The following is a 13,627-nucleotide window of genomic DNA, read 5'->3' as shown; positions in this document are numbered from 1 at the left end:
ATCACTCCTCTCAAACTCTGTCTCCATTTTCTGTCCCCACCGTGTACATTATCTTGCTCTGCAGTACCTTTCTTCCTCATCTATCGACCACAATGACAAGTAATTTCCAAAAGGCTCTGTCAACTAATCGCAAGGCAGCCTTGAATGAGTAGTGCATTGATTTTGTTTATAGTTACAGTATTCAAACTGCTCTTCAAATAAATCAGTGTTTTTATCTGGAAATATTTCTCAATTTCTTAGTAAACTGTTTGGTTCTTTAAATGAAATGGCCAAAATGTGACATGTTCACTTTCCTTTGAAGCCAAACAGTGTTAAACACAAACTTAAGGTTAAGTCATACATCAGCACTCAGAATGTCAAACTTCTCCTTTTATCGTCATCATCATCATCAATAACTGTGGGCTCAGCATCCGTTGGTGTCTGATGCCTCTCTCACTATTTACGTCTATTCTCCTATTGCTTTTGACCTAACTACATGTTGTCATGTCATGTCTCTGCTGCATAGTGAGGTAATGGCAGAAAAAACAGTATAGTAACTCAACATGACCCAAACAACGGGTTGTTTTTTTGTGATTGTAAATTAGTTCTCTGGGGTGTTAATAATTTTAAGAGAACCATGGGAAAGTGGTTTATCCTCAAAGAGAAAATAGTCATCTAGTGGGCACATTAAAAGAGAGTGAGAGGAACCAACTGGTTAGATTTACTGTGGTCTAGCATACTTATATAAACAGCTATGAACTGTGAGGTCAAATTGGGCCACAGCTACTATTAATAGTGGAAGTCCTTGTCAGGACTGTACCTGGATGTGTGTGTGTGTAGGACCAGTTGCAGTGATAACACAGGTCAATTTTCCAACCCGTCAATTTTCCAACCCATCAATTTAGCTATCAGGTGCTGGCTACTGTCAAAACCTGATTTCTGTTCCAAAATCTACTGTTCCGAGGAAGGCCTTTAGTTGGGAATGATTGCCTCCCCAGAACGTGTACAGTAGATCCCCAACTTACGCAGAGGTTGTGTTCTTGTGCAACCCTGTTTAAGTCAAATTTTGTGTAACTCAGGGAGCCTGTCTCCTGTGAGTGGCAGGAAGCTGAGTGTCTGGCTCTGGGCTGCTCACCACTCATAGGAGAGAGGAAACTGACCAGTGCTGCTGTTGCACTGGTTAGTCTCCCTGTCCTGTCAGTGGTGGCAGCCTGACTCTTGCTGCCCCGGATAGGAGTAGGGAGGCTGTCACCTTGACAGGAGTGGTTTCTCCATTCCTGTCAGGCTCTTGGCTGTCGTTCCTGTGAATGGTGAGGCACTGGTGCCTGGCTCCCCACTGCCTGCCACTCACAGGAGACGGGAAACTTAGAAGCACAGCAGCAGTGGTCATTTTCCCTGCTCTGCTGAATGGTGGGCAGCTAGGACCTGGCTCCAGGCTGCCTGCCATGCGCAGGAGCCAGGAAACTGACCAGCACTGCTGCACTGATCAGTTTCCAGGCTTCCCTGAGTGGCGGGAGCCTGGAGCCAGGCACCAGCTCCACACCACTCAGAGTTGTGTTAACCTGAGATATGTGCAACTTGAGTGCATGTATCTCAGGGTTCTACTGTGCTTGAGGCCTCCTCTGCATACATAAGTTTTACCACTTTCGTTTAAATCACCTTTTAAATCATTACAAGGATTACATGGTCTCATTTTTAATTTAAACTAGGCTTATTTTGGTTTCACTTAAATCCAAAATAAGAATGTCTGCAGTCTTTTGCAATGTTTTAGCTGAATGGGCCTTAAAAATCACACATCTTACAAAAGTGCAACTTTCTTGTATTATGTTGTACTGTACTGTATTTTATGTAGACAAACCCTTAGAGGGCACATTACTTAATCTGATTTACTCTGTGCTTTGAGGTATACTTGTTTAAGTACGAACAGGTTACTCAAAATACAAGATTCTCTGTGAATGTATGGATGCATGGTAGTCTTGCCAAAGATGAAAGCCTATTTGATGCAAGCAACTTCTCTTGTAAAGCCCAAATAGAGTGGGAAAAATAAATGAGAAATTCATCTGATCAAAGTGTTTGGCAGTGACTGTGCTGTAGAGGAATATGTGACAGTAAATGGAAATGAAGAGCTATCTTCTTGGGTACTGTTTGTTTTTGCTGGGCTTCTGTGGAATTTCAGATTTAAAAAAGAAGGGGAGTATACTGGAAAAAGCAAAAGCTGCTCAGCATTTCACTGTAGTCATCTATTAAGGATTCATAAAACAAAATATTACTAATGTTCTTCCAGTGACAGATTTGTATGAATGGAAGATATTTTTTTTCCTATCACATTTAAGTTGTTGTTTTTGAAATGTCGTATTGCACTTATCTGTTATAAATACCGTTCGTTTTCAGGGGCTTCATGTTTGTTTTAAAAATCCTTCAAATGTAAATGTGATATGTAAGGTTTTTAGGTTGGGGAAATTTTTTACAACAAACTTTCATATATCTGAAATGGAACTTTGAAAAGTGTCTGTGTGTTCACACAAATGGCTTTAAATATTTTTTGTCACATCTGCTACTTTAGCCATTCTACCTTTTCCACTGTTTTAGAATTAGTTTCTTTTTCATGTTGGTTGCTTGCTCTTCCTGCTGGCATGTTAACAGTAGTAGGCTCACTGATCCCTTAGTCTGTCTCTCAACTAACTGTGATATAAGTGTAATCCATACAGCATTAATATGTATTACTTTTTCTCTTTTTTTCAGGTCCAGTGCAGAATCAGATGCAATTCCCTGCTAGATATGGCTTAAATCTTGAAAACTATGAGGCTCCCTCCACACACTATCCGCAAGTGCCCCATGAAGCTATCCCTTCACAGTTGGATAACCAGTATGTTGCTGATTACCATTCTGCTCGCTATTCAATACCAGCGCAACATGTCATGACATCTTCTTTAGGTCCCAGCAGGTTAAACGCACAGCAGTTGTACAGTGGGGCTCCTCATCCTGTGGAGTCAACTGGAGGATTTATTCAAGGAGCAATATCATCTGCATCTCATTTACATCCAAGTGTTCCACAGTCATATTCTGCATTGAGTAGTCACTACATTTCTTCAACTGGCTCCTCAGTTGCATCTCAGGGATTTCCCCTTTCTTCTGGTCATTATGCTGTGCCTACTGTCTCTAGTGCTGTACATCCTAATCTTTCCTATTCTTCCATGTCTGTTGGTAGTCCATATGGGCAAGTGTTTGCTTCCCAGAATCTTCCAACTGTTGGACAGTTTGAAGAAAATAATGCGTTTCCTGGTCAAAGTACATCTGCAACACGTACACTGCAACAGCAAGTTCCGTTGGGATATAATTCTACATCATGGTCCACTTCAGATTTTCAGTCAGGTCAAGACAACTTCAGCAGGAATCACACTGGATCCCTGGCTAAAGCAAGCAACCAGATTAATACAGGTATAGTACTATGCCAAAAGCAGGAAACTTCAAAATGAAGTGAAGTTTTTTCCTTAATTATAACCGTTTAAGTGACAGTTTATAAGAGTAATGGGTAACCTAGGCTAGTGAGTGGGATGCATGAGTTGCCCTCCATCTCAGTGGGCTACAAGACTATCTTAACAATGATAGTCTCCTGGGATGGGGTAATCATGCTAACTGCCCTTGAGTACCTAGAATTTGTGGGTCATGCTGATTAAACCATAGTAGGACTTTGAATGCAGAGGGAGAACACTGCTCTTATAATCATTGTCTGTACAATCAGCACACATCTCACTTCACATGCCCTTGCTGTACGTTCATGTCACTTCAGTAACGCTGGTGGAGGAAAAAAAATCTACGTGAACAGCAACCACCAGAGTTTGGCAATCCTTCATGTGGGCAACAGTAAACAAAATCTCTGATGGGCCACATACAGAACTCCAATGGGCTATGTGCTCAACACTGGTTTATATCTATGATTTCTCATGGAAATAAGAGAATATTTGAGTGTAGGCATTTTCGTTAATTTGTTTCAATAGACATTTCTGTGAATACAGTTAATCACTCTTTTTTGAAATCATTTCTTCTTTGGGATCACAGAATCACAGGGCTCTCAGGGACCTCAGGAGGTCATCTAGTCCAGCCCCTTGCTTCAAGCAGGATCAACACCCACTAAGGCATCCCAGCTAGGACCTTGTCCAGCCAGGACTTAAAAACCTCAAGGGATGGACAATCAACCACCTCTCTAGGCAATGCATTCCAATGCTTCACCACCCGCCTGGTGAAGTAGTTTTTCCTAATATCTAACCTACACCTCTCCCTCTTCAACTTCAGACCATTACTCCTTGTTCTGCCAGCTGACACCACTGAGAACAGTTTCTCACCCTCCTTTTTAGAGCTCTCCTTCAGGAAGTTGAAGGCTGCTATTAAATCACCTCTAAGTCTTCTCTTCTGTAAACTAAACAAGCCCAAATCCCTCAGCCTATCCTCATAGGTCTTGTGCTCCAGACCCTTAATCATTTTTGTGGCCCTTCGCTGAACCTGCTTCAGCAAATCCACATCCTTTTTACACTGGGCGGCGCAAAACTGGACACAACATTCCAGATGTGGCCTCACCAGTGCCGAATAAAGAGGAATAACTACTTCTCTAGATCTGCTCGAAATGCTCCTCCTAATGCACCCTAGTATGCCCTTAGCCTTCTTGGCTACAAGGGCACACTGTTTACTCATATCCAGCCTTTCATCCACCATAACCCCTAGGTCCCTTTCCATCGTAAAGGGATACAATCCTCTTCTCAGTGGCTAATAATGTTACAGCTGACAGATGTGACTTTCATCTCTGGAAGTCAGCTAAGGAAAAGACACTATTTTGAACAAATGTTTCTAATAAAAATTTTGTGAAAGAAAAAGATGTAAACCGTCACATCAAAGAGACTTCTACTATCTAGTATATCTGTGCTTGAGAGGGGAAAAATAGATGAATGAAGTACATTTTCTCTCGGTCAACTATGGAGACCGAGAACCTAATAAAAAATCAAATCTTTCTTGTGGCCCATCATGGTGTGTAATATTTTCAGATGCTAGTGAAGGAAAACTGTACTTACTTTTCTGAACCCACTCTTAAAATTCAAAAGGTAAAATAAATGCATATAACCTAAATGCATTTAAAAATCCTATTTTAAATGTGCTACAGAGTGCTAGCATTTGAAACTATTGCTGGTACTTGCTATCTTGCTAACTTAATTGGACATTAGCAACAACAAATTTTATCAGGGTAGTTGCTTTTAGTATCAACTGTAATAAGAGAGGAAAAAAAACCCAACCCTTAGTTCTGTTACACGCCTCCTCAGACAAAAAGTGAGTTGTGTTTGTCATGTTATTTTAAGTTCCTAACTGTGATCTTAGCAAAATGGGTATAGTCTTCCTTTACTGGGAGAAATGGATATGAAACTTCTGTACATACCAGAATGAAACAACCAGCTATTTCAGGTTCTTATTGAACATTTGGAGATGATGTAAGAATTTTTCTAGCTGGAAAAGAGGGACTTTGGTTAGAGGCTTATTAAAAGAGAGTTTTGGACTAAGCACTTGCTAATTAATTAGTTAATAATTTGAATCATTTTTGTAATTTGAATAAAGAATAACTTTTATCTTGATGTTAGTGTAGTGTAGCTTAGACTCCTGCTGGGTTGAAAGTGATAGTTTGTCGAAAGATTATCAAAAAGAAGTGTGTATATGATTCTTATTTATATTGACCATAACAATTCTAAGACGTGAGGATGTTTATCCTTGGAATTCTTCAGTGAAAAGCATCTGTTTTTTTTTTCCTCCCTCTAGCTCAGGGGTGGTTAACTATCTAGAGATGAAGAGCCACGTGGATAGAGTAGAGAGAGCCATGTATTGTGTGTTTATTTTTGTCTGTTTATCTAGATATAAAGTGTGTGTGTGTGTGTGTGTGTGTGTAATATATAGATTAAATATAAATATATAATATGTGGCTCAATGCCCTCCCCCTCTTCCAGAGACAGGCACCTCTGTGTCCCTTCCAGCTCCCTCCTCTTCCCCAGAGCCAGGCACTTCCAGCTTCTGCTCTGACTCAATCCCCCTTATTTCCCCCAGAGCCAGGCATGCCCAGCGTTCCTGTTCTAACCCAATACGTTCTCTCTACAGAGCCAGGCATCCCCCACCCAACTTGATGGCAGTGACTCACCAGAGCCGCTGCCACCACTGCTGCTGGGACTTGTGTGCAGAATGGCAGACAGCATTCTCAGCTTGTGACTCTGAGGAGGAGCTGCATTTAATGGCTCAAAGAGTCTCAGATTGGCCACCCCTGTTCTAGCTAATAAAAAATGCTTTTCTCTTCTATCTGAATGGAAGGTTCCGTGCTGAGCCCTCTAACAATCCTTGTTTGCTTTGTCTCCTTCAGTTAGCTATGATTTCAGCCTAGAACCGTGCTAGATTTGCATTGCTTGAAGATTCTTCTGCAGGTTGCACCTCTCAAATCCGATACACTCTCATCTGGCAGACCAGATATGTTCCAGGGTGAGAGAGTACTGGGCTGGGACAGCAGTCCTGTCCACCTGTGGCAGTGTTGCTGGGAACTGGAGACCCGTCTGCCCTGCAGTCATGGGGAGGTAGGCTGGAGCTGCAGCAGCACTGGAACACAGTGCTGTCTGGGGGCAGAAACCCTGGACACCCCATGGTCTGGCAAATTCTCTTCTTCAGGACCTGTCAGGTCCTGAGCTTGCCAGCTAAGGGAGGTGCAATTTGTGCTATGATGCTACACTCCTCAAAGTTTCCTCTACATTCTCCTTGCTCTCTGTTGCTCTTCCTCTCTCCACCCTCCTCCTTGTTGGAAAAAAGGATTAAAAATTGAAACTAAATCATATTGAAGTTTCTAGCATTGCATTAATAACTTATATGAAATAGGATGATGACATAAATGACTTAATTTCCCCAAATCTGCTTGAATTCTCTCCTTGCCTACTCCTCTTGTTTTTCTTAAAATACAGAAACCAGTGAATATCTTGTTACGTTTTAAAATTTAAATTAAAAATTAGAATATTGAAAATGTATAGTTTCCATGGTAATACTAAACTAACCACATTACGCGTCAGCCTGGGAAAAACTGACAGAATCCAAAAAGCTAACATACACACACATCTGTAGTGTCAATGTGAGCCTTTGTGTCTGTTCAAATTGAGTGTTTTGTTTATGATAAAACCCATTATTTATTTATGCCTAACAACATTGATGCCAAGGGACATGATTTGAAAGACAGCAGTGAAGCTGGCAAAAACCTAATTGAGAATATGAAAGATGTATGGGGTGATATTTTTATGGACTTCACTCCTTAATGAAGAGGTCAGATAAATACTCATTGGTTACTTGGAAATATAAGTGCTATAGTTGTGTTTTTGTAAATTTTTTCACTGATATATTTGTGTGGTTTTAACTGAGTTCCCAAAAGCATCTGTTTGGATTTTACTTTAACTTTCAGGTTTCAACTAGTTTAATATTTAGATTATAAGATCTTTGGGGCAGGACAGTCTATTTCTCCTGGGCTAGCATGTATAGTACCTATCACAAAGGGGCTCCTGATTCAGGGTGGAGCTCCTCGGTGCTCTCATAATACAAATAAATAAAAAAAATGGGCTTCAGAAGAGCCAAGGTGGAGTGGAATTGTCTACTATGGTATAATGTAACTTTAAAGTATATTATGCCTACTATAGAATAAGCACTAATAATAGTATTCCTTTTTACTATGCTAGACCAATATAACAGCTCATTGAATGTGAGGTAGATAATTGTACTGCTGGCTGATCCAAAGATTTTTAACTTTTATTTCCCTCTATTTGAGGGTGCCATGTTACATACGACAGGCTGCATATTTTAATTTTAATTAGGCAAAATACAGTACCATTGTGTAATGTAATTGGCACCATTTGTGAAGCCTGAGGTAAACAAAGCATTAATAAATAGTAGTCCATTTAATGATGAATTAGTTTTTTGCTGTGATGTTCCATTTTCCATTTAAATTGGTCAGCCGATTTTTATCAATGGCAACATGTGGCATTATGATGAAAATACAGCTTGAATTACTGCAAGTCAGTTCAGGGAACAATTCCATGTGTTTATTTGTTCCTGGTATAATTAATTCACTTTAGGGCATGTCTGTTATATAGTTTTAATTATGTTTTCAGTTTCTTGGCACAGACTGAAAGCATTTTGAGATTGAATACATTTTGTTTGGTATTTTTATGAAAGCTCCAGTCCTCAATCCAGTACCACATAAATTTAGGGAAAAATATGGTTATAAGCACAAATATTTTTCTTGATTTGCCTTCTTTCATCTCCATTCCCCCATATCTCTTATTTCTTATGTAGTAACTTGTTCAATATAGGATAATTTTGTATAGTGTCATTTAATATGTCCTGGGCTTAGGGAATGTTGACTTAAAATTTACAACAGCTCCTTTAAAATCTTGGAGCTGATCACTTTAAATGCTTCTGCTCCCCTTTTATCTATTTGATTGACTATGCTACAACATACCTTATTATGCATAATTTTACTGGAAATATTTTTACTTGGAAGTAAAAAGTGCTGCAGTTTTGGAGCTGGTCAGCTTAATAAATCTTCTGTGTTGAAAGCTTCATCTATACAGGGATTTCTTTCACAACAAAACTGATGTGAAGATAAAGCCAAAAATCCAGTAAGCCAGGCACTGCTAGAAGTAAATTGACATTCTCCTGGTTTATCTGAAAATTGTTAAAAGTAATTGAAAAGAAACAGAATTTTAGGTAATTTAAATGTCTGAGGAAGACATTTTCAAAGTGCACATCCTCATTGTTTCATTTTCAGCGGTACAGTACAGATTTTGTTGTCGAAAGAACCTCAGATGCTTTCAAGGTAACTTTAAAGCACACTTCCTGGGAGCATCCATAGAATGAGATGTTTTGACTTACATTTGCGAATAAGTTTGTGGAAATTGTTGACTATTTACTTTAAGATACTGAAAGGTTTTAAGATTATACCTACAGATTAAAATATATCTAAAGATGTAGCAAAGGTTACAGCTCAGGAGATATTCCTAAAACCATTTTGAGTCCTTTTGTAACATGCAGGAAACAAGCAGCGATCCATAATTTTGAAATGCCAGCAGCAGTGTTGAACTGGTCACATCATTTGCCACATTAGATTTCATACTTTGGGTTGCAGCCATTACTGGGTAGTGGAATGTAAAACACTGGGTCACCTTGCTCAGCGCTCAGGGGCCCTGGCAGCTGACTAAAGCTGAGTCACGATCTCCATTAAAGGTGTCTGTACTTGTTCGAATACCATGGACCTGGAAGTTGTCAGCAAGTCCAGCGGAAGACTGTAGAGTTCCATGCAGTGCTCTACACTGTGCTCCAGCTCAATGCTTTCATTGGCTGGGAACCAGCTAATAGGCAGGGTACCTGCAGGCAAGAGCCATGTGGTGCTGCTTACATGCCTCCATGTAGGAGCTGGACCTGCTGCTGGCCACTTTCAGGGCCCAGCACAGTCCAGTGGGAAGTCTGCCTCTGCTACATCTGTTTAAATAGTTAATTATCTTAGCTTTGCGTTTTTGTATGCACAAAATATACAGGATATTGAGCGTGACTTAGACTACATTGCTGTTGGAATTGTTTTATTTTGGTTAATGGACCAATACAAATTGTAACATTGTATTAACATGATTTGTCAGTTTCCTTTTGTGGGGGAAGTTGTGGAACGTGAGGTAGCAGTTGCCACTAGGCTATAGGAAAGCAGGGAGAACAACAATGTTCAGCACTCGTTGCAGCACAGTGATCCATTTCACATGACAAACACTGTGGCATATTAGAAAAATATAATATTCCGTAACACCTGCTGCATCAGGCAGTTCACACTTCTCTGAACTATATGTTGTTTTAGCCTGGGGTGGGCAATAAGTGGCCCACAGGCCCAATGCGATTCATCAGGGTTAGCCCCGGCAGGCTGCCACATGCCTTGTTTACCTGTGCATCCACAGATATGGCTTCTGACAGCTCCCATTCACCATTCCCTGTCAGTGGGAGCTGCAGAAATGGGTGGCCTGGACTGCACCACTTGCCGCAGCTCCCTTTGGCTGGGAATGGCGAACTGCGGCCAATGGGAGCTGTGTGTAAGCATACCTGTGTACACACAGGTAAATAGAGCATTTAGGGGCTTGCCGTGACTGGCACAGGTGAAACAAGTCTGACCTGCTCATAGCCCACCCCTGGTTTAGGTCTGTGCAAACACAATCACTGCACTGGTGTATTTTCAAATCACTTTGCAAAGTTATTTCTTTAATCTCAAACACTGAAAATGTTACTTTCTATAAAAAGACAGCTAAAACACAGGAGTATAGTTATGTGGCAAGAGAAGAATTCTGAATCAGATTTCACAGCTGCACTTGGCTGTAATGTGAAGTCTTCTGACTCCAGATGGTCATCTGAAATACCGGACAGGTTGTCCACCAAAATACCCTTTGAAAGTTCTTTCTGTATTTCTGAACTGTGAAGGGTGCTACTGTACTGACTAATGATTTGTAATAGAAGATCCAGCTTGACTTTTAAAATCAGGGAGGGATGCTCATTGTTTGAATTCATAAAGCAAGAGGATGTCATGGTTTCAAGGCAGCTGGCTGAACTATAGTTAAGAAAATACATAAAATTTGAACATCAACTTTCCTTTGTCATACAATTGTACATTGACCCATCTCTGCCTTAAGTTTTGTCAATCTGAAGATATCAGCTTCCTGTTAAATTTATCTTTAAATATAAGTTCTTACACATTTTTAGTGATTAAAGCTTCACTAATGTCACAAATATATTTTATATTGTGTTGACGTTTTCAACTTACGCTGGCTAACTTTCAAAGGTGTTCTGCACTTTTTCACATTTATTGTGAGCTGAAAAGCATTGTTAGTTTCATTGATGCATTTTTGTGGCATCTGCTAAATAGAATGTGGTAGTGGCTAATCAAGCCTGTCTAGGGTAAGCCAATAGGAAATATGTACTTAAAGCCAGACTGAACATCTGTTTATCTTGAGCTTGATTGCAGTATAGTAGGTTAATCACTACTTGAGTGTGTATTTCATTTTCTTGGTAGCTGAGAAAGAAACTGTTAGCAAAATTAAAATGGCTGAAGACTGTGGTTCATGTGGAGATCTTTCAAAAGTGAATGACATACTTACACCAGTAACAAAGGTGATAATTAAAATTGTGTAAGCGTTCTCATTGTTATCCCCTGTTGTCAGTTGCTCAGCATTGTCCACAACTTTTGTGTATGGAATGTTTTGGCCTGAAAGCAAAATCATATTTTTAAAGTGTAAAAGAAAGTACTCAGCTGTTTAAAAGAGTATAAATGAAAGGCCCAAATCTTTCCCTATAAGTTTTGAATAGTTTTTTTTAGTTTCTTCTGCAACAATTTTTGTAATACAATTAACATTTGGCAAGGAATAGAACATTAATAATCTTCAAATGTTCCTGTGAAAATGGGTTAAGTTTTTTTTAACTGGAATGATTGTGCACATACAGGTACTGTGGCTATTTCTTTTAATGCATTTACCAGTGTTTTAAATATAGGTTGAACCTCTTTAGTCCAGCACCCTTGAGATCTGGCTGGTGCAGAATGAGAGAATTTGGGCCACAGAAAGTCAATATTGTCTAGCAGCATTACCAACACTTCCTGTGCTTACTGGGCTCTTAAAAGACATTTGGGGTAAATTACAGCTGAATAACAGCACAGAAAACTGAGTGTCAGGACTGGTGGGTGTAAATATACTTTATGGAACCATGGGAATCTTGGCCACACCCATGATAAGTGGCTGTCCATCTAATTAAAATCATGCTGGATTATGTATGTTACTGGATGAAAGAATGCTTGACGAGAGAGGTTCAACCTGTATTAGAAGCATTACCGCTGCTTATTTTTGTACAAGCTGTTTCAGCTAAACTGTGTGGCATAAAAAGTGAGTAATCCCGTTATTAGAAACTGCTCACACTTGTATGTACAGTATAGAAAAAGTATGTTGTTTCATTAATATATTTTGTTTACTTTAGATTTCAGTGGTAAGCCATTCAGAAAGTGTTAGGCACTGTAATAATTTAACTTAAAATACAATGACCACCTTACAACCTTTCTCATGTACATTTAAGTTAACATTTTAACTTTACCAGCTGAGGAAATCAAACTAACAAATCATTGTTTTAAATGACTTTCTTTTCCTCAATTGTCCCCTAATACCAACTCAAATAATAGCGTACTGTTTGAAAAAAGCAGTATCACATAGGATAATGTAATTGGACTGTCATAATATATACACTGGGGATAGAGTTTCAGTTGCACATACAACCTTTTCTGACTTAAGTTGTAACTATAACTAGTGTTCCCTGTCATTGTTTTCCATCCATGGATGGAATAGAATTTGGTATCTGCACCAAGGTATGTGTGGCTGTTCACCACCAATAGAAAACACCTAGTGCCAGCTGTTGGTAGCTGAGGATGCTCTACTGATCAGTTAGGAGGCACGTAACTCTCTCCTGGGCAGCTGCGCAGGGGCTCAGCTTACAGGGAACACTGGTTGCAACCTTAACCGTTTTTATTTTTTAAAAAATATAATGCATGTTTATTACTTACGATAGTTATCTCATTTCTGTTCTAATACTGGTGACCAGTTGGATGGCTTTTGCTTTTTATTTTTGCCATTTTAATCGCCTGTTTTGGTAACAGACTCATCACAACTTGAACCTGGATTCTGGTTTATTGATCTGCATTGGCAGGTGTTACTTGGTAAAAGTCTGTGCTCAGCACCTGTGCATAACCAGTTTTCTAATAGCTCTCAGGAGTGTCGGTTCATAAGGAGAGAATTGAGCTTTCAGTTTTAGAGCAAAGGTTGCTTTAGGATACACTTGCTAGAACTGCAGTTTATTCAGGCTGATTCATTTTTGGTAGAAACAAAATTATTGTATCTTTACAAAAGTATTCATAACTATATTTGACTGACACCTTTTTAAAATACCTGTGCCCCTTTAAAACTCAATTCACTGAAGTGAGGATAGTTTTGATATAGTAATAACTACAATCAGCTGTATCCTGCCTCAAGACAATCATTTGTGTATTAATGGCAAGATCTTATGTTCAGATGTTCAAAATGGCATTGCAGATACCCTTTGGAAATAATTTAATATTCTCTGCACTACTCATTGCTATTTAAAGCAGGATCTTATGTGTCTGGGCCACGTAGTTGTAAGGGCCCAAATGTGTTAGGGAAGCAGAGGCAGTGGAACACTGCACCACTGATTGCTGCATCTTGGCTACGCTGCTTTACTGGGTAGGAAGATCTGTGGCTGGAAATTAGAACAGTCTGTTGGGCTATGACAGTGATTATTGGAGGGGGAATCGGAGGGCTCTGCTTAGCATTAATCCAGCTATCTGATGCCTTCTGTGTGAAATTCTTTCTTCTGCTTTAGTTCTTCATATAATTAATGTTCAAAACAATAATCTCTTCATTTTAATGGGCAAGGTTACTTCACAGAACTGGTGTTCAACTGAAGAAAAAGATTTTCTACTTTATCCATGATCTCTCTGTTTAAAGCTGTTGATCTTTGATATACTTAATTTTAGGAACTATGAAACCGGTATTAATTTAATTAGTATTTG

The 13,627-nt window shown here is 39.5% G+C and overlaps 1 protein-coding gene across 4 annotated transcripts in view; it reads left to right on the top strand.

The window, feature by feature from the left end:
* The window catches only part of SEC24B (SEC24 homolog B, COPII coat complex component), an 81,337-nt gene that overhangs the window by 3,936 nt on the left and 63,774 nt on the right, over positions 1-13,627 (top strand). For all 4 annotated transcript variants that reach the window (XM_074993460.1, XM_074993459.1, XM_074993457.1 and 1 more), the window contains exon 2: positions 2,722-3,417. In XM_074993460.1, the coding sequence (XP_074849561.1) occupies positions 2,722-3,417 (696 nt within the window). The remainder of the gene's footprint in view (positions 1-2,721; positions 3,418-13,627) is intronic.

The sequence above is a fragment of the Carettochelys insculpta genome, chromosome 4, assembly GCF_033958435.1.
Source record: "Carettochelys insculpta isolate YL-2023 chromosome 4, ASM3395843v1, whole genome shotgun sequence".
Classification (NCBI taxonomy): domain Eukaryota; kingdom Metazoa; phylum Chordata; order Testudines; family Carettochelyidae; genus Carettochelys; species Carettochelys insculpta.
Note: the sequence above shows the minus strand (reverse complement) of the source record. Positions and strands in the feature narration are given on the sequence as shown.